Source organism: Colletes latitarsis, chromosome 10 (genome assembly GCF_051014445.1).
Source record: "Colletes latitarsis isolate SP2378_abdomen chromosome 10, iyColLati1, whole genome shotgun sequence".
Lineage (NCBI taxonomy): Eukaryota > Metazoa > Arthropoda > Insecta > Hymenoptera > Colletidae > Colletes > Colletes latitarsis.
The window spans coordinates 24497274-24522646 of NC_135143.1; the positions used below are offsets into that span (position 1 = coordinate 24497274).

General features: G+C 38.4%; 1 protein-coding gene across 10 annotated transcripts in view; it reads left to right on the forward strand.

Moving 5' to 3' along the window:
* Dysc (whirlin protein dyschronic) overlaps window positions 1-25373 on the forward strand; it is a 154354-nt gene that overhangs the window by 43660 nt on the left and 85321 nt on the right. For 6 of the 10 annotated variants that reach the window (XM_076775208.1, XM_076775207.1, XM_076775206.1 and 3 more), the window contains exons 2-5: window positions 2796-3143; window positions 6563-6912; window positions 14614-14625; window positions 24610-24740. In XM_076775208.1, the coding sequence (XP_076631323.1) occupies window positions 2821-3143; window positions 6563-6912; window positions 14614-14625; window positions 24610-24740 (816 nt within the window). In that variant the 5' untranslated portion in view covers window positions 2796-2820. Of the gene's footprint in view, window positions 1-2795; window positions 3144-6562; window positions 6913-14613; window positions 14626-24609; window positions 24741-25373 lie in introns of those variants that run through there. The other 4 variants (XM_076775210.1, XM_076775209.1, XM_076775211.1 and 1 more) reach the window with 4 other exon arrangements.

Sequence of the window (25373 nt, forward strand, 5' to 3'; positions counted from 1 at the left end):
CAGCGCGTCTTTTATTCGGAATGCACCTCGTGTCGTACAAACTATTTTACGTCATCGAATTAGTAGTGAAAACAAGATAATACTGTCTAATCTTAATATAATAGAATGTTCACACCAGTAAAACTGAAAACTTTCAATAACAACAGATAAATGTGTACACCTCACGATTTTTACCCCCATAATGTTTTATTCACCCCTCAGCTCATTATTGTCGGTGAAACTCAGTGTTGTATGAAACGTTGATGATTTCGACGAGCAGGGTGTATAACGAGCAGAAAAACAAAGGTTGCATTCACAGTAAGGGCGAATATACGAAAAATCAGCGTGTCTTTTATTCGGAATAAATCCGCGGAAGATCCACCCTCGGCGTGCAAACGTCGCCAAGAAAGATCAGCCACGGTGGAGGAATTTGCCCCCTGGTAGAGGAGCGAATCGCGAATAAGTGTGCAGGGTTTGCACGATGCTTGATGCCACGAACAAGGGAACTTTCAAATTTCTTCCGGCGATAATGGCCCGTTTCCTGGCGGGATTATGACATCGCCGCGCCTCGTCACGGAAAATCGCTCCATTGCCAGGCGTCACGTGAAGATTTTATCGGAGACAGGCGACCCGCCCGCCGATAAGGAAATTTCCCTCGCGATGAATTTCATTATTTCATCATTCGCGCGTTAATACGAACCGATAAGGTAATTGTCTCGCGTCACGGTCGCTCGATAACGAGTCCAGCGGTACAAAGGGTTGGCATCGATCGACTTCGAGCGTTTCTATCGATCCCATTCGAGCAGATAAGAAACTTAAACGTCTTCTTTCCGCGATCAGTTATTCAAGGGAGGGCGAAAGAGGGTATCGTTTCAAGAAATCGTTCGAAGAAACGGGTTCCACGAATTGGTTTTACCTCTTCTTATTTTGTCGGAAGAAACATTGTAGGTTATTATTATAATCGAGTTTTCTTAGCGGTTCGATTTGAAAATGGGAATTTTTATGAGAACATAATATGTACTAAATTCAAGTTTCATTTATGATAAATTGAATTTAGGAAATGGATTTATAAAATTTGAAGTATAGGTACGTGTACATTTTTGTGGAAAAGAGAATGTATTTTTAGTTCTAAATGTCACATTGAAAAATTGCAATTGGTATTGCTAGTTGTTTGTATTAATAAAGACTCTCAGAGTGAAAAGGATTAATGGTTAGTCGATTATTGAGCAGGCAGAATGAATTCATTTATTTATTTTGTTAAATATTGTTTACTTAAGGTAGAGGCGCCTGGTCCCAGCGTATGCATAACTTGGACTTTGTCCGAGAGCGTTCAATTTAGTCGAGTATGGGGCCAAGACGGTATTTGAATGTCACGAGAGGTGAATATCAGATGCGTGCAACACGGCGGCGTCTCCATGATTTCCTGAGAGCCTTGGTACCCGGACTAATTGATGAGATTGTAGATCGATGGCGTCGCTGTCGCCGAGATTCAGGTCGTGTCCTCCGCAGGGGTGCTCTCATTATCTTTCACCGAGACGCTTTGATTATTAGCGATTCTCCCCCGATTCGACACTTCCTAATTGTATTTCCATAATCTTAAAACTCGACGGGGACTTTAACCAACCAAAGCATCAGCGTTCGTCTAGATTTTTAAAAACAAATTCATTAAAAAAATCGACAGGGGGTAGGTGCAGAAATGTTTCGGTGAAATTAAAAAATTTCAAATCATTCTGGAAAAATTATTTTCGGTTGCAGGGGTCGATTACAATCATTTTTGGTGAATAGACATACCCCTGAATTCCTACGCATTTTCGAGAAAGAAATTCGAGAAGGTGTGAAATTTTTCGGCGAAATTGAAAAGTTTCTAATCGTTCTGGAAAAATTATTTTCGGTTGCAGGGGTCGATTACAATCATTTTTGGTGAATAGACATACCCCCGAAATCCTACGCATTTTCGAGAAAAAAATTTCTTACCGAAAATACAATGTCTGATCACAGACATGAATGATTCCCCTGAAATTTCATGCATATCTTTAAAACGTCATAACTTCTGAACGAATTGGACGATTTTAATATTTCAAAAAGCAATCAACGCGTATTTTAGCGAGGAATATGTAGAAATTCTAAAAATATTGGAATAGTTGCTCCTTGACCCCGTAGAATGAGAAAAACCCCATAAAAGTGGTCCAATTTTCAAACAGCCATAACTCTTACAATAGTGAATATATTTCAATGAAATTTTGTTCTGAAGTAGAGCTCATGGGTACCCACAAAAAAGTGTTAAACAATATTTCCGTACAGCGTCCAACAAATTGATTAAAAATCAAAAACGAATTTTTAAGAAAAATCGACAAGGGGATGCCTAATTTTTTTAAAAAAAATTCCAAATCGTTCTGGAAAAATTACTTTCAGTTGAGGGGGTCAATTACAATCATTTTTAGTGAATAGACATACCCCCGAAATCCTACGCATTTTCAAGAAAAAAATTCCTTACCAAAAATACAATGTCTGACGAGAGACATGAATGATTCCCCTGAAATTTCATACTAATGTCTAAGTTATCATAACTTCTAAACGGATTGGAGGATTTTAATGTTTCAAAATGCAAACTAGGCGTATTTTGGTGAAGAGTATATAAAAATTCTAAGAATGTTCGATAAGTTGTTTAACGGAAATTCCACTTTTTTATGCTCGATTTCGACAGATAAACACACGCGTTTTATATCTTCGTCCCAGTTTCTGGAATCGATCCTCCGCTCGCGAACGATCATAGAATAATTTCACGACTTAACGCGTCCGTTCTGTTTGTTTGTCAGGTCTGACAAAACGGATCCCAAAGGCATGGCCAGCAGCACGGAGGATTACGGTTCGGAATTGCAGGAGTTGCAGTGGGGCGGCGGTACCGGATCGCATTTCCTGCGCAGCGGCTCCCACTTCCTGAGAAGCGGCACCGGCGGTTGCTACGAGGCCGAGGATTTAGAACCCACCAGCAGGCACCATGGCGGTCAGCACAGGGGATATTACAGCCCTCCGGGTACGAGTTACACGATCGTCGAGAGACCACCGAGCGCCCCCCATCACCATTCGTCGCACACCACACCGTACAGGCACAGGGGACACGCCACCGGGGGCACCGGCGCCATTTCGCCGGAGCAGGTGCTTAGGTACGTTCCTGCCCCTTCTTTCGGCCCTCCGTTTAATCCGTTCCTCGATGGAACGATCTTCATGAAAACCGTTGGAACGATCCTATATTTAACCCTTTCGCTGCGGGAGACTACGACGCTAAGCGTTATATGCGGACGTTGTTACAGCGATGCTCGACGTTTCGCGAGGAAATATCGTTCGTACCCCCGACGTGCACTCAAAATTAGGAACAACGAGTTTATTACAGAAACTGGTACCTTAAAAGATAAGCCAATCGGTGAAGATGATACCAGCGAGGGACGTTACTTTTCTTTTTTTTTTTTAACACAGTGCAGATCTCCAATGCAGATTATTCTGCGACGTAACTTATGCTCGAAATTAGAAACAACGAGTTTATTATAGAAACAGTTAACTTAATAAGCGAAGATAAATCGATCGTTGAAGATGATACCAACGAGGGACGTTACTTTTCTTTTTTTTTTTTAACACAGTGCAGATCTCCAATGCAGATTATTCTGCGATGTAACTTATGCTCGAAATTAGAAACAACGAGTTTATTATAGAAACAGTTACTTTAAAAGCGAAGATAAATCGATCGTTGAAGATGATACCAACGGAGGGACGTTACTTATTTTTATTTTTTTTCTTAATGCAGTTTAAACCCCCAATGGAGATTATTTTGCAACGTAATTTACAGTAATGTCTATCATTATATGCTGCAATACGCTAATTTCGATGGAGTTTATAAGTCGCAGTGATATTTTCAGATAGAATTATTTGCAGGCGATTAGGAAGATTATTTTCGTCGGACGAGCAGTAGTTGTATTAACGGAAGATGAACGCGGAAGGAGCATTATCCGGATAATGTGTATACGCGCTGCATCGATACGCAGGAAGCATTTCCGTTTCCAATACCGAGGGTCTGCGATGCATATTATAAAAGAATACGTATTGTTACGATCTCCGGGTATTCACGAGTTCGGTGAAAATGTAGGATTCTTTTATATACGGAATGAGACAATAGCATCAAAAGGATGTATCAAGAAACAGGGTCGCGTCTACTTAAACGCAGAAAAACCGTCGATGACGAAGAAAATACAGGGTGGTCGGCTACCCCCGGGGAAAAATTTTAATGGGAGATTCTAGAGGCCAAAATAAGACGAAAATCAAGAATACCAATTCGTTGATGGAGGCTTCGTTAAAAGGTTATTAACAATTAAATTCAAAAATTTTAAATCGTTTTGGAAAAATTATTTTCTGTTGCAGGGGTCAATTACAATCATTTTTGGTCATTACACATACCTCCGAAATCCTATCCACTTTCGAGAAAAAAAATCGCGTAGGTGCTGAAATTTTTCGGTGAAAAAAAAATTTTTTATATCATTCTAAAAAAATTATTCTCAGTTGCAGGAGTTGATTACAATTACTTTTGGTCATTACACATACCCCCGAAATCCTACGCACTTTCGAGGAAAAAATTGGAGTAGATGTGAAATTTTTCGACAAAATTAAAAAATTTCAAATCGTTCTGGAAAAATTATTTTCGGTTGCAGGGGTTAATTACAATCATTTTTGGTCATTACACATACCTCCGAAATCCTATCCAGTTTCGAGAAAAAAAATCGCGTAGGTGCCGAAATTTTTCGGTGAAAAAAAAATTTTTTATATCATTCTAAAAAAATTATTCTCAGTTGCAGGAGTTGATTACAATCACTTTTGGTCATTACACATACCCCCGAAATCCTACGCACTTTCGAGGAAAAAATTGGAGTAGATGTGAAATTTTACGACAAAATTAAAAAATTTCAAATCGTTCTGGAAAAATTATTTTCTGTTGCAGGGGTCAATTACAATCATTTTTGGTCATTACACATATCTCCGAAATCCTATCCACTTTCGAGAAAAAAAATCGCGTAGGTGCTGAAATTTTTCGGTGAAAAAAAAATTTTTTATATCATTCTAAAAAAATTATTCTCAGTTGCAGGAGTTGATTACAATTACTTTTGGTCATTACACATACCCCCGAAATCCTACGCACTTTCGAGGAAAAAATTGGAGTAGATATGAAATTTTTCGACAAAATTAAAAAATTTCAAATCGTTCTGGAAAAATTATTTTCGGTTGCAGGGGTCAATTACAATAATTTTTGGTGAATAGGCCTATCCCCGAAATCCTAGCCAGTTTCTAGAAAAAAATTCAGTACTGGCGGAACTTTAAATTTTTAATAACTTTTTAACGAAGCCTCATCAACAAATTAGTATTCTTGATTTTCGTCTCATTTTGGCCTCCAGAATCTCCCATTAAAATTTTTCCCAGGGTTAGCCAAACACCCTGTATAATAATAATGAGTTTATTCATCCTTTTCAGGATCAGTAAGAAAGCATAATTGTTAAGGGAGACACTGTGTTTAAATTGGTTCGAAAAGATGATAATAATTTGAACAGAACGATTAGTAACGTACTGTGTCGAATTTTCAATCATTTTTTAAATTATTTCTAAAATTGCCAGTGAGATATAAACACAATTAAATGTTCGTAATCGTTGTAGGCAAATGTAATATAACATTTACTTGTTCCCGAATTCCTTTTGCTGGGTTTTAATATGCGTAATTAAAACACCGCAAGATCCTCTCTATTATTTTATTTTTGTGAATTTTAATTATATTAACACATTATACGACGGAAGCGTACTGCGTCGCTCGCAGACTGGTTTCCAACTTTCCGGAGGCTATTCGCTCGCACGTCAAACGCGGTCTCTCGCAGTACTGAAATTTCATATTCCTTTGCCGAACTATGAGTCCGACTTGTTCTAATTTCGTTGGAACAAAAATTTCTTTCCAACTCTACGGAGCAAATCGATCATTTTATAACGTTCACTCTTTGATAGATTGTGACGTATGCAACGATGTTTCGATACACAAGAATATAAGTCCAATAAAATCAACTGCCATGTTGTTACTTTGTGTGCAATTACATATTTTTTTATGCGTTCGATAAACAAATTTTGCGCTTGAAACGTAATATTTCTTTCCCTCAGGGGGGTATCCTAGTCGAGATCTTTTCACAAAAGAAGTATAAGTGTCTCTATAATATATTTATTTAGATATCATAAATATTACAATCTTTTTCCTAGCAAAAATAATTAAAACTGACCGAATTACACTCTTCTTGCTCAATTACATATAACTCAGTCAGTCTTGATTATTTTCGCTTGAAAATAATTGTGAACGTTCATAAAACGTGAATAATTATCTTCGCTAAATATCGAAATTAAGAAATATCCAAACCACAAAAATTCTCGACTAGAGTACCCCCGCGATCCAAGAAACATTCTGTCAGAATGTACAAAGATAACCTTCTACGATTGTCGAGTACTGCAAAGGCCAAAGTTCAAAGTTGAAACCGACTGAAGAAATAATCGGTAAAAAATCTGGTCGCAGACTTTTTGGCAACGGCGTCTCGGAGCGTCGACAAGGCGACAGGAGGACGCCGGCGTCGTCCCCGGCGAGCGTCTCCGCCGTCAGGACCACGTCGTCCTCGGTGTCGCAGCAGCAACAGCAGCAACAACAGTCCCAACAGTCCCAGCAGAATCCATCGAATCCGCCTACGTCGCCGAGTTCTCAGCCGCTGAGCCTTCAGGAGCTCACCGTAAGGACAATCACCATGACGAGAGATCCCCCGGACTCTCACCATGGCTTTGGGATCTGCGTGAAGGGTGGCAAGGACGCAGGTGAGATCCGAAGTACCTTCAGGCTACCCCCGTCGCCGTACTTCGCGCCTCAAGATCGAGGTATCTTTCGAAAACTGTAAACTTTCATTGCCGTTTCTAGCCGTTCACTAGACGCGACTGAGGACCATCAATTGCGATTGCTGGGAGGCGACGTCGACGAGAAATAAATAAACGAGATCGGACAATATTTGGTCCATCCTCGAAGCGCGAAAAGCTCCATTTTGCCACGAAAACGATCGAGTTCTTGGAATCTTTCGTATTTCGTTCAGATTCTGAGTCGATCGCGTCGCGTTCTATTTGATACAAGAAACTTGCAACGTATTACGTGTTGCAATGGGAGATATTTGTAAAATTTAGATCGGTTGTTGAACTTTTATTAACCTGTTGTACTCGTAAGATTTACCTATTGGAGAGTTTGATGATATTTGGAGACTCGACTTTTTGGTGTTTCAAATTCTATAAGTTTTGAGTTCGGTTTTGTTGAGTTTGATAATTAAATTTCGTTCGATCGTGCACAAGGTATCGATTACTGGGATATATCTACTGAAAAATATTAAAATAAAATTGTCCCATTGGAGAGTTTGATGATATTTAGAGACTCAACTTTTTGGTGTTTGAAATTCTATAATTTCTGATTTCGTTTTTGTTGAGTTTGATAATTGAATTTCGTTCAATCGTACACGACAAGTATCGATGACTAGAATATATCTATTGAAGAATATTAAGATAAGATTGTCTCATTGGAGAGTTTGATGACATTTAGAGTCTCCACTTTTTGGTATTTGAAATTCTATAATTTCTGATTTCGTTTTCCTTGATTTTGAATAATTGAATTTTGTTCGATCGTGGACGACAAGTATCGATGACTGGGATATATCTATTGAAGAATATTAAGAAGAGATTTACCCATTGAAAGAGTTTAATGACATTTAGAGTCTCAACTTTTTGGTATTTGAAATTCTATAATTTCTGATTTCGTTTTCCTTGATTTTGAATAATTGAATTTTGTTCGATCGTGGACGACAAGTATCGATGACTGGGATATATCTATTGAAGAATATTAAGAAGAGATTTACCCATTGAAAGAGTTTGATGATATTTAGAGACTCATCTTATTGGTGTTTAAAATTCTATAAGTTTTCAGATCGTTTTTCTTGATTTTGAATAAGTGAATTTTGTTCGATCGTGGACAAGTATCGATGACGAGGATATATCTATTAAAAAATGAAACTTGCACGACGAGTATTAAATTTCTATTTAAAAATATATAAATAGTATCGATAACTGTGTATATCTGTTAAAAAATATCTAAGAAGCGTCTTGCTTTCCCTTTCTTATTTTAGGCGTGATATATATATATATAACTTGCCAACGCGAAGAAAAACTCCCCGCTGTGAAAAGAGTTATTTTTACGCGAACACAAACTAATTCCCTCGTTAAGAGGTAATTGTACGGCTGAACAATTAAAACGGCGTGGCGACCAGTGACCCATGACACGAGCTCGATGATTGATAACCAATGATCCATGACACGAGCACAGGTACCTTAAATAGACTTTAACCACACGACACGCATCGATGTCAGTGTGCCATTCGACAGCTGAAGAAACGTTTCCCTCAAAGGGCTCTTAACTCTGAAGTCTCGATCAACGTCAACTGTCAAAACCCTCGAAAGCCTCACATATCTCAACATATTTTTTTTATCGATATTTTGTCTCTCTCGAGATATAGTAAATCGAAAATTCTAACACAGTCATAAAGAGCTCGTTCAGTATTTTAAGTTTTAGCAGATTGACTGCCAAACCAAAACTGTACAATTTTCTGTGAGACCAAAACTTTGTTTTTAGACAATCGTAAACTATTTTAAGATTTGTCTTTGTACTTAATATCTAATATTTATGAATTCTATTCAAATTTGTTTCCTTTAACGCTTCAGCTTGAAAGCGAGTTTACTTTCCCAGTGAAACGTCTATTGACTCACAATAGGCGCCCGTGGCAGCCAACGCGTCGATTAACGAAAACATTCCCCGTCCTTCGTAGATTCAAAGAGTCACGTTCGACTAATCCCCAAATAATCGCGGTACGATCGTCGAGGAAAACTCGAGAAGCCTTCGAGCGAGCACAGTCGACGTACGATCGTTTCGAGCAGAGGACGTCGTTTCTCAGCGCGAGTCGAGACAAGGTTCATTCACCGTGGCATCGAACATTCAAGACGGTGTAACATCAATCGCGAGTTTATCAGAAACGCATCCACCAGTGATAATTGAATTAATCACTCTAGAGTAATTTGCTCGGTGATAGTTCGATCAATCACATCCACGACGGTCGATCTAGAGCTCCTCAGCTCCGAGATAACTTAAACAAACCTCCGTCTATCGGTATTATCACTATTAAACTGAGATTCGATACTTGTCGAACGAGATCACGGGGATAACAGGCTTATAAATAACTTAAATTTCGAAACTTTTGTACGTATTTCATTATTTAGAGAAAGTGCACATCGTAACGAAATTTTCTGCAGAATGTTATTTCGACATTTTATTTTTAAAATCAAAGAGTCGTAAAAGAAGGTGTTCCGTTGATATAGCTCGGGGTAAAGAATTGTTTTGGGAGTCTTTATTCTTTATATTGTATATTAACTGTGACAATCGCAATTGATATCTTCACATCGCGTCGCCCACTGCAATCTTCTCTCTCGTATTTCTATCGAGTTCACTTTTCGTTGGTAATCGTCGTGTCACCGACACCCTGTGCTTCCTGTGCTTCAGCACAGCTGCCACGTGTCCCTGATTTCCAGTATTATCGTTCTTGCGACGAAAAAATACGACAAAACAGGTACCATTATTTTTCCTTAATAATTATTCGATGGAACATTTGCCGTGCAACTTTAAGCTCTCGCAAATATATTCCTTTGTTGTATCTTAAAATTTTCTTCTTAATGTCAAATCACCGATCAGGAATGATTCGAAATCGTTTCGTCGCGAGATCGAGAACGGGAATGCAGAGAGAAAACTTGTGTATTTTCGATCATTAAGCATCATTTCCATTCCAGCTTACGGTCTCCTTGACGGATGAAAGAACCAACATACCGATCGCGTTTCAACTCGATTTTCTCCCCTCTTGTTGTTTCCTCTGCGCGAAAAGAATGCTCGTGTTACGCATATCGGTGGCCAGAACGATGATGAAAGAAAAAATAATTGATACGCGCCACGTTTCGTTTCCTTTTCCGTCGACGTTGACGCGGCCTGCGATGAATTTCTCTGGAAAACTTTAACGTCGGAGCGGAAAGTGACCACGCAAAAAGAAAATTGCATCGAGTTCCATCTTCCGGTGGAATACTTTGTATTGCGTGATACAATAATTGTTGCAACCGATTTACTTGTAAAATAAACCGGTCGGTATTTAAGGCTGGCTGGGCAAATTGGGACAGTATCAATTGGTTACTGAAGGCCATTGGGGACACACCAGCACCATTATGATACAATGCTCTGTCAGTACACTTGATATACAGTGGAATCTCCGTTATGCGAATTAATAGGACGACATGACTATTCGAACAAAGGAATTTTCGTATAATGAAACTCCCACATTCCTCGCGTTGATTATTACGTGCTCAGGCTGATGTAACAGAAATAGTAATTTGGAGTAAAGGTTCCGTTTATGACTCCAGAAATCCGTGTAAGATCCGATTCTCACATTGTATAGTTCGTCGAAATGTTTAAAATTTTACTATTCATCGCGATATATTCGATTTTTTTCAAATTAAATATCTTCAATCGCAATATTTAATCAGAAATGAATTCGTCCTACTTACTAATTTATTATGAATATTTAAATAAATTGGATATTTATCCTAAATCCTACATATTGGGGAAAACACATTTTAAATTAATTTACAATAGAAAATTGATTCAAAATGAAATACTTCCAACCGCAATATTCAATCAGAAATAATTTCGTTCTATTTACTAATTTGTTATGAATATTTAAATAAATTGGATATTTATCCTAAATCCTACATATTGGGGAAAACACATTTTAAATTAATTTACAATAGAAAATTGATTCAAAATGAAATACTTCCAACCGCAATATTCAATCAGAAATAATTTCGTTCTATTTACTAATTTGTTATGAATATTTAAATAAATTGGATATTTATCCTAAAATCCTACATATTGGGGAAAACTCATTTTAAATTTGCAATAGAAAATTGATTCAAAATGAAATACTTCCAACCACAATATTCAATCAGAAATGAATTCGTCCTACTTACTAATTTGTTATGAATATTTAAATAAATTGGATATTTATCCTAAATCTTACATATTGGGGAAAACACATTTTAAATTAATTTACAATAGAAAATTGATTCAAAATGAAATACTTCCAACCGCAATATTCAATCCGAAATAATTTCGTTCTATTTACTAATTTGTTATGAATATTTAAATAAATTGGATATTTATCCTAAAATCCTACATATTGGGGAAAACTCATTTTAAATTTGCAATAGAAAATTGATTCAAAATGAAATACTTCCAACCACAATATTCAATCAGAAATGAATTCGTCCTACTTACTAATTTGTTATGAATATTTAAATAAATTGGATATTTATCCTAAATCCTACATATTGGGGAAAACACATTTTAAATTAATTTACAATAGAAAATTGATTCAAAATGAAATACTTCCAACCGCAATATTCAATCAGAAATAATTTCGTTCTATTTACTAATTTGTTATGAATATTTAAATAAATTGGATATTTATCCTAAATCCTACATATTGGGGAAAACTCATTTTAAATTTACAATAGAAAATTGATTCAAAATGAAATACTTCCAACCGCAATATTCAATCAGAAATAATTTCGTTCTATTTACTAATTTGTTATGAATATTTAAATAAATTGGATATTTATCCTAAATCCTACATATTGGGGAAAATTCATTTCAAATTAATTTACAATAGAAAATTGATTCAAAATGAAATACTTCCAACCGCAATATTCAATCAGAAATAATTTCGTTCTATTTACTAATTTGTTACGAATATACAACCATTTAAAATTTGATATTCAACCCATCCCAAAATCCTATGTATTGGGGAAAAACTAATTTCAAATTAATTAAATTAAATTGTATCGATTATTCGCGGGTGTTTCCTGGCGTTGTAATAAAATGGCGTCCCTTTCCGTCCTCGTCTCGTCACCCAAAGTCACGTCCCGGTAGGATTAGGATTAATGGGGTTTTGCAGGGCCCCCATCACGGTGTCTGGACGTTTAATATTTCAAGGGTCGCGATCAAATCCTAACGTACGCAATCCTATCGCTAATTAGTAAAAATAGTTCGGTGACGAAGAGGGACAGAGGCAGGCGCGAAACGTCCAAGCTCGTTTGTTCTCGTGTATTTACAATGGGGGCCGTTCAACGGAGTAATTAGCGATACCAGCTAATTGACCAACGATACGATGGCGCGCGTTTAATGACGCGCTTCTAATTGCCTTCAGCCGTCGCACGCATTTTTATACCGCGGACGGTAAAACGGATTCAGCGGACGCATAATTGCGCGATGTATCTGGCCGGGTGTAATCAGTTCTCAGAATCGGATCGTTCGTTCCAGCGGGACGCGCAAACATCGCAAAGAAATGAAACAGAAACTCGGGATCGTCTCGAGCCAACTACGCGACTCTCATCGAGCAGCTAAACATCCACACTCTCGCGTCAAGCCACATTTTAAAGTTGTAATTTTAACGTTGCTTCGTATTTACATTATTAATTTGGTGGTATATACAGCGATAGGAAAGCGTTCTGTATAAGTCGGTATAAGATTCTACGTGAAAAAATGAATCGAACATGTGGAATAAAATTTTTAGATTCGAGGCTTTGTTTACGAAGAATACAGATTTGAACATTTTTGGGGCGCGCGCCCGGTTGCGCGTTATAGCAAGCAAATTAATAAAATAATCTCTTTCGAAAGTTCAATTTTTGAATTCTAGAATACTGATTAAAACTACTTCGAATAGAAATGCATGCAATATACAAAGGAAATCTGCTAAATCGTGGCATCCTGGTGCACCGCACCCGATCAATTTTCAAAGCAGTTTTTCTTCGAAACGAAGCCCCACGCGAAAAAATTTTATCCCACATTTTCGATTCATTTTTTCACACAGAATCGTCGTATCGCTGTATATTCTCTTTGATGCGCCTCTGAAATTCCACCCTGTTCTAACTGTCGTGAAAGTTCGCTGAATTCGATGCTCGTAAAATATTAATTACATCGTGGAACGTCGAACAGTTTGTAACTCGTTGTAAAAATTCCCTTGTTTTATACACGTACGAAAAGCTCGTTTAATTCGCGAACGTTTCCACGCGGTGTAGTTGATTTTATCGAGCAGCGTCGAGAAGCGGTCGGCAAGAGAGGTTTCCTTTTATTTTTCGTAGCTTATTCAAACAATGCTGATGATTTCTCGGGTTTCGAAACGTTACACTTGCAGTAAACGAGCAAAGAGAGGAAAACGCTCAGGAATTAAAGCTCGATCGAAAGAAACACGTTGCAAAAAAGTTTGCTCGTGGTTTTCCAGAGAAGTTCCTCGCGTCGGAGATAAATAGAAATGTTCCCGTCCAGGATTCGCGTACCGAGGATGCCGGGGAGCATCCCCGATACCGTCGCGACGTCGTCGGGGTCCGGTTTCACGGTTTCGAGTCTCGTAAACTTGGCGCTTGATCGCGGCGTTTCAGCGCGTACGCGCCTCGGTAACGATCTCTTCGTCCTCGTCGAGAATTTCGAGCGTGAAACCATCGACTTTGACGCGTGGAAACACGCCGGGGGAGGAGACTCGAATCCTCGGCGTCGTCTCCCGACCCGTGGATCCTGCGGCGAGACGCGTTTAACAACGATCCGAAAACGCGTCTGCGCGAAACGACGCGTTTCCAGGCGTAACCGAGAGTTTCCTCGAAAATATTTCCGTGTTTCCCGGCGATCGACCGCCCTGGGAAATTGGCAAATTAATGGTGGTCGACGGCCAGACCGACGAGAAACAACGGGCGAATTTTGATACGCGAAGAACGGTCGCTGGTCGAATGGTTCACGTGGACCTGATCCGCCAATTAAAATGTTAATGGCGAGTGGAGAATCGTTTGGGAAGAATTTTATTTGTGAAAAGTGTTTGAAAATTTATTTACTTAAAATCGATAAGGGTCACATCTGCGACTTCCGATTGAGAGAGACTTTAACTTGCAGCAGAGTACGAATTTTTGTTATTAATGCCATTCAATGGGAAGAACGTAATATAATTGAAAATAAATTTCAGGATGTTGCATACGATTCCAATTCTTTCATAGTATTTTGATAAACAGTGTTTGGAGTATTAAGAGGAATTATATTAAAAGATTACGTGTATGGAATGAGAACATTTTTATTCCAAAATTACTTTGCGTAAACTTCCATAGAAAACTCGATATTATTTATTATCAAATGGATATTTTGCTCGCGAGAAATTTGTCCGCGACACAGGGTTCTCGCGAAAGGAGAGCGCCGAGAATATTTTGAAACAATGCGCTGTCCAGTGACAATAAAGGACACGTATCCATTCGAGCAGCGTGGGTTCGAACGAACGTCGAAGTAGGACGAGCACGAATAATCGATTGGTTATTTTCGAGGGAACTTTTCCGAAAGGTTGGCCGTCGCCTCGCGCAGATCCGAAGTCGAAATAAGCCAACGGTGTGTCTTTCTTGTTTTCTGTTTCGCTGTACCAGAAGCTCAGTCAGGTAACTCATCAACCGTACGAAACAAAAAGGCGGAGAGAATGTAAGAAAAGTAACAGACAGAGGGGGGAGAGAGAGAAAAATTAGCACACCTATAAGAGGAAAACCGTGTTGGAAGGTTGGAAAAGAACGACGCGAAACTTGCAACTCGAGGGAACCCGCTCAGTTTCTTACGGCGATCAACACGAATGTCGTGATTCGCGAAACTGTTAAACTCCATTCGCAACAATAATAATAAGGGGCGGAGAAGAGTCGATCTTTGAAAAGATCGAAAGATTCGGATATAAATCACATTAGTCGCGATTAAAAACTCGACCTTCAACATTGTCCGGCAACTCGCGATTTTTACGGGACAAGCTACGACGATTTATGTCCTCATCGGGCGGCAATCGTTAATCGATATGATTTATATCTTTGCCCGGTGGCTGCTCGATCCGTAAGGCGGGTTTCTGAACGGTGATTCGTAACGCCCCGGAGTGGCCATTTGAAACGACAGGTTCGTTTAATCGAACATCAAGATCGACGATTTCGGACATTTTGAAAACCCCCGTCGCGTTCCACGCAAACGAGAACAAAAGTTCTTCGTTAAAGATCACCACCATAAATCTTTAAAATCAGAGTAGATCTTGGTGGAAAAAGTAAGTTCAAATTGGAAATACGAATTAAAATTTTGTATATTGTCCATTATTTATTCTTTCTACTTATTGTGATCTTTAGAAATATCGACATCGTCAAAGTAGAAACAGTAATAGACAAACCAAGTTGTAAAAAGTTTCATTCACGAAGAAGAGTCTCCGAACGAATTTTTACTTGCATTAAAAGGAAACACAATTATCGAATTGGAAAAATATATAGCTCTACGGAAGTGGTACACTTCGAGCCATTAATTTTCTTTCTTCGACGTTTCCCTCTAACGGAGCCGCGACCTGAAACGATCGCGTGGACCTATTTACAGCGATTTAAGTTGCATAACTTTAATTATATTATTTCTACCGGTTTCGTGAACGCAACGCGGTTAATGCAGCGAGGAAATAAATTTAAGAGAGCCGGATCGTCGTGTCCCCGGTCTGAATTCCATTAGAGTTTATTGCTCGCGGTCTCGATAAATCGTAGGAAATTCGAAGGGTTCTGGATCAGCAGAAAATAACCGTAGAAGACAGTCGAGCGGGCTAATTGGGTGCATTAAACTCGCTGGTTCCCCGTATCGAATTTCGCGGTCGTTCCAATCTTTCCGTGGTTTTCGAATATCTATACACACACGTACACGTACATACGCACACACTGAGTAACGATCGATGTCGCATGAAAGTGTTATGCGCAGATCGGCCGGGCTTGGGACTAGAGGACGACGAGGAGCACCAGAGAAAGGAAGTCAATGATAAAACGGGAACAAGCTTTTCCTTTAGCGACTATTGACAGCTTTCCTTTAATAATAACCATTGACAGTTACCATTGACGGTAATAAATATTGACAGTCTTTCTAGTCGGGACGAATACTCGGGGGGAAAACGATTTTAGCGATTCTCGAACGCGATCGTAGAAAGTGGCCAAAGAAAATTAATTGAATCAACTGTTGATGTCTTCTTTTTAACATGTTTGACTATAATTTTATCCAGCAGATTTCTATTCCATTTACTTCTTTTTTAAAATTTTGTACTTGCAATTTTGTCTATTTATGTAATGGTTTATACGAAGGTAGCCAAAGAAAATTAATTGGATCAACTGTTGTCTTCTTTTTAACATGTTTGACTATAATTTTATCCAGCAGATTTCTATTCCATTTACTTCTTTTTTAAAATTTTGTACTTGCAATTTTGTCTATTTATGTAATGGTTTATACGAAGGTAGCCAAAGAAAATTAATTGGATCAACTGTTGATGTCTTCTTTTTAACATGTTTGACTATAATTTTATCCAGCAGATTTCTATTCCGTTTATTTCTTTTTTAAAATTTTGTACTTGTAATTCTAACGTCTTCTTCCCTCTTTAGAATGATTTACAGTAATTTAATGGAGCAGATTTCTATTTAGTTTATTTATTTTTTTTATTCTGAACTTGTGATTTTGTCTATTTATATAAAAGTATCCGAAGAAAATTTATATGACCCACTGTTAATGTCTTCTATTCCGTTTATTTTTATACTTTTTTAATCCGTAATTCTGGAGACTAAAAAATAAACTTATAGAATCGAGTGTCGATCATTGGAGATAAATCGTTTAATTTTAGAAATATATAGTGTGTTTGGTCACCCCTGGGAAAAATTTTAATGGGAGATTCTAGAAATCAAAATAAGACGAAAATGAAGAATACTAATTTGTTGATCGAGGCTTTGTTAAAAAGTTATTAACGTTTAAATTTCCGCCTGTAGATAGGCAACCTGCATACAGCTGCGTGCGGGCGACAGTGGTCCTCACTCGACATGAGAAACTCTACTTAGTGACGTATCAACAGCCTCACAGTTTTCTGAGTGAGAACCACTATCACGCGTGCGCAGATTGTCGTTCTACAAACGGAACTTTGAACGTAAATAACTTTTAAACGAAGCCTCTATCAACAAATTGGTATTCTTCATTTTCGTCTTATTTTGGTCTCTAGAATCTCCCATTAAAATTTTTCCCAAGGGTGGCCGAACACCCTGTATTTACCGTGTCCTCGAAAGCCAATCTCGTTTCGTAGAGAGAGAATAACGTTTTTTAATTCATCGGAGAATTTTATGAACGCAAACGTTACATTGCTTTTAACGTGTTAACTCTGGTAGACGGTCACTTTGGTCGTTCGATTCTCCCTGTCCTGGCTGGAACGTTCTCATCTACCATGAATTTCCCGGAGCTTTTAAATATTTTCCGAGGGAACGGGCTCGGTTCAGTCGGGGTTATCGGAATTCTTTTTTTTTCACAAAGCTCCGCGGGGATAAATCGAGTCGTTGGAATTACATTCGACCGGACTGCTCGTTAAAAGTAGGAACAGGTGGCCGAGCCGACCTCGCGGACGATTCCGTTCGGAGATCAGAATGTTGCTGGTTCGATTGTCGTCCCGGTTTCGATACGTTCGATCTGTTACCGCGAAACGAGTCGACGATTTCTCCAGACCCTCGTTTTCTCGCTTCTTTTGGTATCGTCGAGCTCTTTTACGGGACGAGCGCACGCGATAAAGACGAATTAGCCTCGAAACGTCGCCTAAATTCCCATCGATTACGTTACCTTTGAACAGGTATGGGATCAAGTTCAGTACAGTCTCCGACAAAAGTCTCACGCTACGTACTTTTTGTTATACAAATGCCTAGAACTCTGAAAAAAAGAGTTTATAACAAAATAATTATTGAACGTTTTCCGAATCGAGCGAAAAATATTACTTATCACGATATCTTACTGGATCGTTAATACGAAAATTTCTTTCTCTGGACGCTCCGTTTTTCCGATGATTTATCGTCAGAATCTCGCAATTATGGCAACCGAGAATTCCTTTAGGCTTAGCACCCCCGGCACTTTGTTGCATGACAGTGTATGATGCATATGCCCATAGTTTATGAATTTCTAGAACACGTACACACGCATCTCTATATGCACACGTAATTATGCATTACAAAAGAATTCACGAATATTATACAGGGGCCCATTTAAGAAAACCAAATCAAAGAACAATCTCCCAATTATTTTTCACTATTCAAGAATACTTAAAAATTCTTTAAAATAGTTAACCCTTTGCACTCCGAATTATATTTCAATTTTCTTATCAGCAGCTCCCAACGCTTTCAAGTGTTCTCTTTTAAATTTACGTTAACCAAAAAATAGGGGAACTTAAACAAATTCAATTAAATATTTGATTTATTTACTCCTGAGATAAAAACTGATGTCCAGTCACACTCGACATAGGAGTGCAAAGGGTTAACAATCCCTCGATAGTATTCTACTATTCAAAGTATATACGTTCACGTGAAAATATTTCTAAAACCGTGATCAGCAAAATTCGACTCGTACGAGATAGAAAGAAGAATCAGTCGACGTATGTTTTTTTTAAATGTTCCAACCTCGATTATTTTCTGGCACACCGCGATCTCCTGATGGCAAGAGGCAAAGAGAAATCGGGAGTATCGAGGCAGGCGATTGCGAGGGGGAAAAATCTGCTCTTAAATGGGCTCGACGCACGACTTTTATTAATCCTTGGCGATGACACAAGTTCGGGCGCAGGGTGCGCGACCCTCCGCGTAACGAGCTCATTGTTCTCCTTATCTCTTTTATCAGCCGGATTAATCCTTGCTCGGGACCCTGTCGGCGTGGAAGGAGATCAATTACAGGACTCCCGTGGCGGAACAGACATTCCGTTCCCTCGTTTCGACGTCCACCTTGTCCGAGCGTGAATTTTTTTTTTTCTTTTCTTTTTTGCACCCGAACAGCTTATCGATCACATCCGGACCGACGCGCGTAAACGTACCTTGTATTACATTTCGCGTCGGGGACAAATATCTGGGGGAATTAAGTATTCATGGCGCCTCGTGTTTTGCAAGTATAATACCGTGTCCTTTTTCGTCCCCTTTTCGCGTCTATAATATTTTATTCTTGTTCGTTCTCTCGCTGGCGGGACGTAGCCGGACGTACAGATGGTAGATACGATTTGACTTTCCTCGAGTGGAAACTGGCGGAGGAACAGACCCCCGGAAACCTTATTTTCTCTCCTTTCTTAAAGATGTCGCGCGAGAGATAAATTCCCTCGATACGATTGGCAACTCGGTGGGGGCGGCGAACCGTGAATACGGAACAAATAAACGTACGGTTAGCCTGTCAATCGTCGAGAATTTATCTCGTGCGTCCGATGTACGTGGTTTTTTATGGATCGCGCGAAACGTCGAGTTTTTATCGCGTGCAAATTTTGTTTCGTTCGATCCGTTTGATATTTATTTGAAATATCGTATATTCGCGTGATTCTACGTGAAAAAATGAGTCGAAAGTATGGAATAAAACTTTTCTGTTGGGGGCTTTGTTTTCGAGGAAAATGGCTTTGAACATTTTTGGGGCGCGTGCTGGATTTTCTCGATACGGCGAACGCTGTCGCGGTATTCTGGTTTCTTCAATTTTGAAAGTAAAAATAATGCAAAACAATATGAGAACAGTAGTTTGCATTAGACAGTTATAGTACATTAGTATAACATTTGAACGATTAAAAATGTAAATTGTTACATTGGGAAAAGTTTGTATGCACCAAAATAGACAACATTTTGAGGATTATCTTAGGTGATAGCGTTATAACAAATAAATTTATAATAGAATCTGTTTCGAAAGTGAATATTTTAAAAAATTCATGTAATAAATCGAGGCGTTCTGGTGCACCATCACTGGTCAATTTTCAAAGTCGTTTTTCTTCAAAACAAACCCGCGAATGAAAAAATTTTATCCCACATTTTCGATTCATTTTTTCACACAGAATCGTCGTGTTGCTAAAAAATATCACGAAAATCACTCGTAACTTCGTAATAAAATTTATAGATTCCAAAGATGCTACACTCAGTTTTAAACGCCGATATTTTTATCAAATAAACATCTTTTAAAAGAAGATACGAAATCTGTAATATTTATTTAAAAATACGATGTGTTTCGTACGCACCAATATTTACTGTGTGCAATACAAATTCAAATATTTGTCGAGATTCAAAGTTAAACGATCGAAATCAACATTACTAGCGATATCGTGTTTTAAATCGAATCAGAACGATATGGAATTCATTTTATTCGTTATAATTTATTAAAAATTCGTTTCATCTCTATGTGAAGATCTTTGAACGGCTTTGACCACGGTAAGTCGAATGCTCGAACAAAAATTTCTGTTATACCACAATATTTATCCCTTCCAATTCGAGTGGTCTGTTTCAATCCGTACAGGATCCACGATTTCTCGCGATCTATTTAATAAATTAATCAACGTCGCCCCTCGCGATATTTCGTTAAAATAATAAGGTAACAGGAGCCAAGAAAATATAAAAAACGATACGAACGCGACTCTTATTAAGTGTCAGCTGGTACGAACATAATTTATAGCACGCTCAAATATACGGCGCCATGAAATCTTTTTTAATTAGACTTTCTCTTAACTGGTTCGTGTTAACGAGGACGCGTCGTATTTTTTTTTTTCTCTCTGTACCGCTGTTTTTTTTCGCGTTAAAGCGATTATTAATCGCTAGGCGATATCGAACGTTCTGTTCGCTCCGAAGCGACCGTTTGTCCTAATTATTATTTCAGGGCTGGAAAATTTCCGTATCGACGTTCCCTGGGATTTCCATGGCAGCAATTCGAATATCCTGGCACAAGGCAGGAAATATAAATCGAATCACGGAAGATCGATCGGTCGTAATGCGAGAGTAAACTCGGTATCTATTGGAAACGAGCCACTCGTTTATAAAGTCCACAGCTGCCTCTCGTATTCCGCTATTTATTTCGAGCCATCGGTCGATCGCTGCATAATGAGAGGGAAAAAGTTGCACGCGAAATTCAGGTATTTGTTCCGCGATTTCAGCGAACGTGCGGGCGAAACGAACATGTCCCACGAAGAAAGTCCTTCCCTCGCCTGGCGAACGGTCCCCAAATTATCAAATATTCGCGCGTGCTCGGACCAGGTGGACAGGCACGGACATTAATTGCGAATTAACCGCAATTTTCAACTAATTGTTTTCACTGGGAAATTAATTGGTCGACGGTAGTCGCCTGATTGCAAACGTTCCGTGAACTCTCACCACGCGTTACCCGGAAACGTATCGAACATTCGCCGTGTCTTCTTCCGCGGAAATGATTTCCCCGAAAGAACGATACTTCGAACCGCGAATACGAATTTGGTACGAAATTATCGTCGCTGTACTTTTTTCGATATCGTTTGGAGAGCAATGAACGGTCCTCCGATTGGAGAATACACGCGGTGCGGCAAAGTTCGTGGCAAAATTGAAAATTGAACCGAATCGAAAATGTGGAATAAAATTTTTTTACACGGGGCTTGAAAAATTGAAAAATATTTGCCAGCAATTTTTATTCGATATTATCGATTCGTAATAACATAAATTTCACGACGCAACGGTGGATAGTTGATTTATTTTGAATAAATCAAGCAAAATTACTATTAATCTTGGCTATACAGGGTGTTCGGCCACCTCTGGGAAAAACTTTAATAGGGGATTCTAGAGGCCAAAATAAGACGAAAATGAAGGATACCAATTTGATGATGGAGGCTTCGTTACGAAGTTATTAATAATTGAATACAAAACTTTCAAATCGTTCTGGAAAAATTATTTTCAGCTGTAGGGGTCGATTACAATCATTTTTGATGAATAGACATATCCCTGAAATCCTACCCATTTTCTAGAAAAAAATTCGAGAAGATGAAATTTCGACAAAATTAAAAAATTTCAAATCGTTCTGGAAAAATTATTTTCAGCTATAGGGGTCAATTACAATCATTTTTGGTGAATAGACATACCCCCGAATTCCTCCGCATTTTCGAGAAAAAAATTCGAGATCTGAAATTTTTCGACAAAATTAAAAAATTCCAAATCGTTTTGGAAAAATTATTTTTAGTTGCAGGGGTCGATTACAATCATTTTTGTTGAATAGACATACCCTCGAATTCCTACCCACTTTCTAGAAAAAAATTCGAGAAGATGTGAAATTTTTCGACAAAATTAAAAAATTTCAAATCGTTCTGGAAAAATTATTTTTAGTTGCAGGGGTCAATTACAATCATTTTTGGTGAATAGACATACCCTCGAATTCCTACCCACTTTCTAGAAAAAAATTCGAGAAGATGTGAAATTTTTCGACAAAATTAAAAAATTTCAAATCGTTTTGGAAAAATTATTTTTAGTTGCAGGGGTCAATTACAATCATTTTTGGTGAATAGACATACCCCCGAATTCCTACGCATTTTCGAGAAAAAAATTCGAGAAGATGTGAAATTTTTCAACAAAATTAAAAAATTTCAAATCGTTTTGGAAAAATTATTTTTAGTTGCAGGGGCCAATTATAATCATTTTTGGTGAATAGACATACCCCCGAATTCCTCTGCATTTTCGAGAAAAAAATTCGAGAAGATGTGAAATTTTTCGACAAAATTAAAAAATTTCAAATCGTTCTGGAAAAATTATTTTTAGTTGCAGGGGTCAATTACAATCATTTTTGGTGAATAGACATACCCTCGAATTCCTACCCACTTTCTAGAAAAAAATTCGAGAAGATGTGAAATTTTTCGACAAAATTAAAAAATTTCAAATCGTTCTGGAAAAATTATTTTTAGTTGCAGGGGTCAATTACAATCATTTTTGGTGAATAGACATACCCCCGAAATCCTACCCAGTTTCTAGAAAAAAATTCAGTCAGGTCGGAACTTTAAATGTTAATAACTTTTTAACGAAGCCTTCATCAACAAATTGGTATTCTTGATTATCGTCTTATTCCTCTAGAATCCCCCATTAAAATTTTTCCCAGGCGTGGCCGAACACCCTGTATTATTATAATTGAAAGTGACTCGAATATTCCATGTATAGTATCTGCTCCTCTTTCGATTCCACAACGTATTTTTCCGCTTGTATCGCAGTCGTTCGACGAGGACCTGTTTAAAGAGAATAAAAATGTAAACATAAAATTTATAAGAGTTTTTACCATTTTATAATTGAGCAGCGAGCAGGTCAGACACGAACAGGACGCAAATGGCGCGATTCCATCGAGAGGTTTCCGCAGGAAAGAAAATCTTTTGCATGGCCCGTCTCGCGCGAGAAACACGAAACACGCACAGGCACAGAATCGTAATATCTGTTCGAACAGTTTCACGTTTATGCATCCGCATTAACTATCCTACTTTCTATTTTGTTTTCTGTTCTCTTTACTATTTTTATTTTCCGTTTAATACACGATGATTTCCACCCATGGCGCGTGTTCCAGTGCGACGGCACCTCGAATGGCGCCAATAAAAATGGGAGCTTTGCGTCGCCACAGTCTTTGCATTCTAATGGATCTATTCCCCAGCCGTGATTTATGGAGTCTGGAAGCCGGTTCACGATACGGGCTCGACTCCAAGATCGTGGGTACTTCGAGACTTAAATGCTTAAGGGACTATACTTTTTCTTTGTCTAAATCAGTTCCGTGAAAAATTCCGTTTGTCGATCGCGTTTGAGTTCGAAACAATTACGGGGCAACTGGTAAACGAGATAACATTATCTCGTAAATAAAAGAATCATTTATACGATTCGTTTTCGCGAAAATGGATAAAAATTGCTAATTTTTAACGAATTCAAAATTTCAATCTCACCCAAACGTCCGAGATTATAATACGAGAATCTTTCCTTTGAAACTGGAAATACATAAAGTAATTTCCTGTAAATATTATAATTTTTTAATTAAAATTTTTATTCAACGTTAACCCTGTACGATGTATTAAAGTTTCTTCTCTCGACTAAACAGTGCAATTTAAAGTTTGAATTAGATTATCCAACGCCGATTTAATAAATTCTAATTACAGATAAGAATTTTGCTGAGCATTAAAAACATTTCGAGCGGAAACAGATAAAATTTTTCATTACGTCGGACGTTCTCGTTGCATCGAAAACTTTTCGCCCGACGTTTCGTTCCTCTTTCGCGAGATCCCCTCGAAAATTATTTTTCGGGGAAAATTGTACGAACGATCGAAGCATCTTTCGCTATTGCACGAGAGATGCCGGTCGATTAAACTTTCCTACGCGTTTCCGAGTTTTTAATCGAAAAACTCTTTTCCTGGATTGGCAGTGAACGTCGGAAAAAAGAGAAAAATTTTAGCGAAGTCTCCCATTTTTATCGGCGATCGTGTGTGCGTCGGACGTTCGCGATCGATTTCCATTACGATCGAGGAAATTGGAAGAGCATGGAGGAAAGAAAGGTTTTTGCGACGTCGCGTCCTGGGTGGAAGGTTTTAGTCAGCACTGGTCGCGGACCAGTCGCCAGGCAGCTTCTGGCCTGATGGAAAGTCTGTGAATTGTTCTCAGGGGTGGGTGTCTACATTTCGAGGGTGGAGGAAGGTTCGGTGGCCGAACGCGCTGGACTCAGGCCAGGAGACACCATCTTGGAGGTGAACGGCACACCCTTCCGTGCGGTGACCCACGAAGAGGCCCTCAAAGTGAGTTTTCTACTTTCATTTTCCGGACCAACACATTTCACGAGCCATAAACCGTCTCCGTTAGATGTGTTTCCAGCATCGTCAATGACGTGTTGACGATATCGCGACACACTTGAACGATTCTTCCTTGACTTCCAAATCCTACGCACCGCCAACGAATTAACCCTTCCCCTGTTTGATAGTTAAAGTACGTAAAAGGATGGACTCGACAGCGAAAGGGTTCATATTTTTACTTACGGTAGATGGTGAACCCTATTCAGAGTACCTGGGAATTTCTGAAATGCAAAATTATTATTGGAACTATTATAAATCTTATAAAAACTAACATTAGGAATGTATTTTACTGAAATCTAATTTTAGGAGAAAATAAGGGTTAATATCTTCACTTATAGTGGTTGGTGAACCCTATTCAGAGTACTTGGGAACTTCTGAAATGCAAAATTGCCAGAGGAACCATTACAAACAAAACAAATCTCATAAAAACTAACGTTAGAAAATGTATTTTGTTGAAATCGAATTCTAGAAAAACGTAGGGGTTAATTTTCACTTATAGTAAGTGGTGAGCCCTATTCTGAATACCTGAAAATTTCTGAAACACAAATTTGTCATTGGAACCATTAGAAATCTTATAAA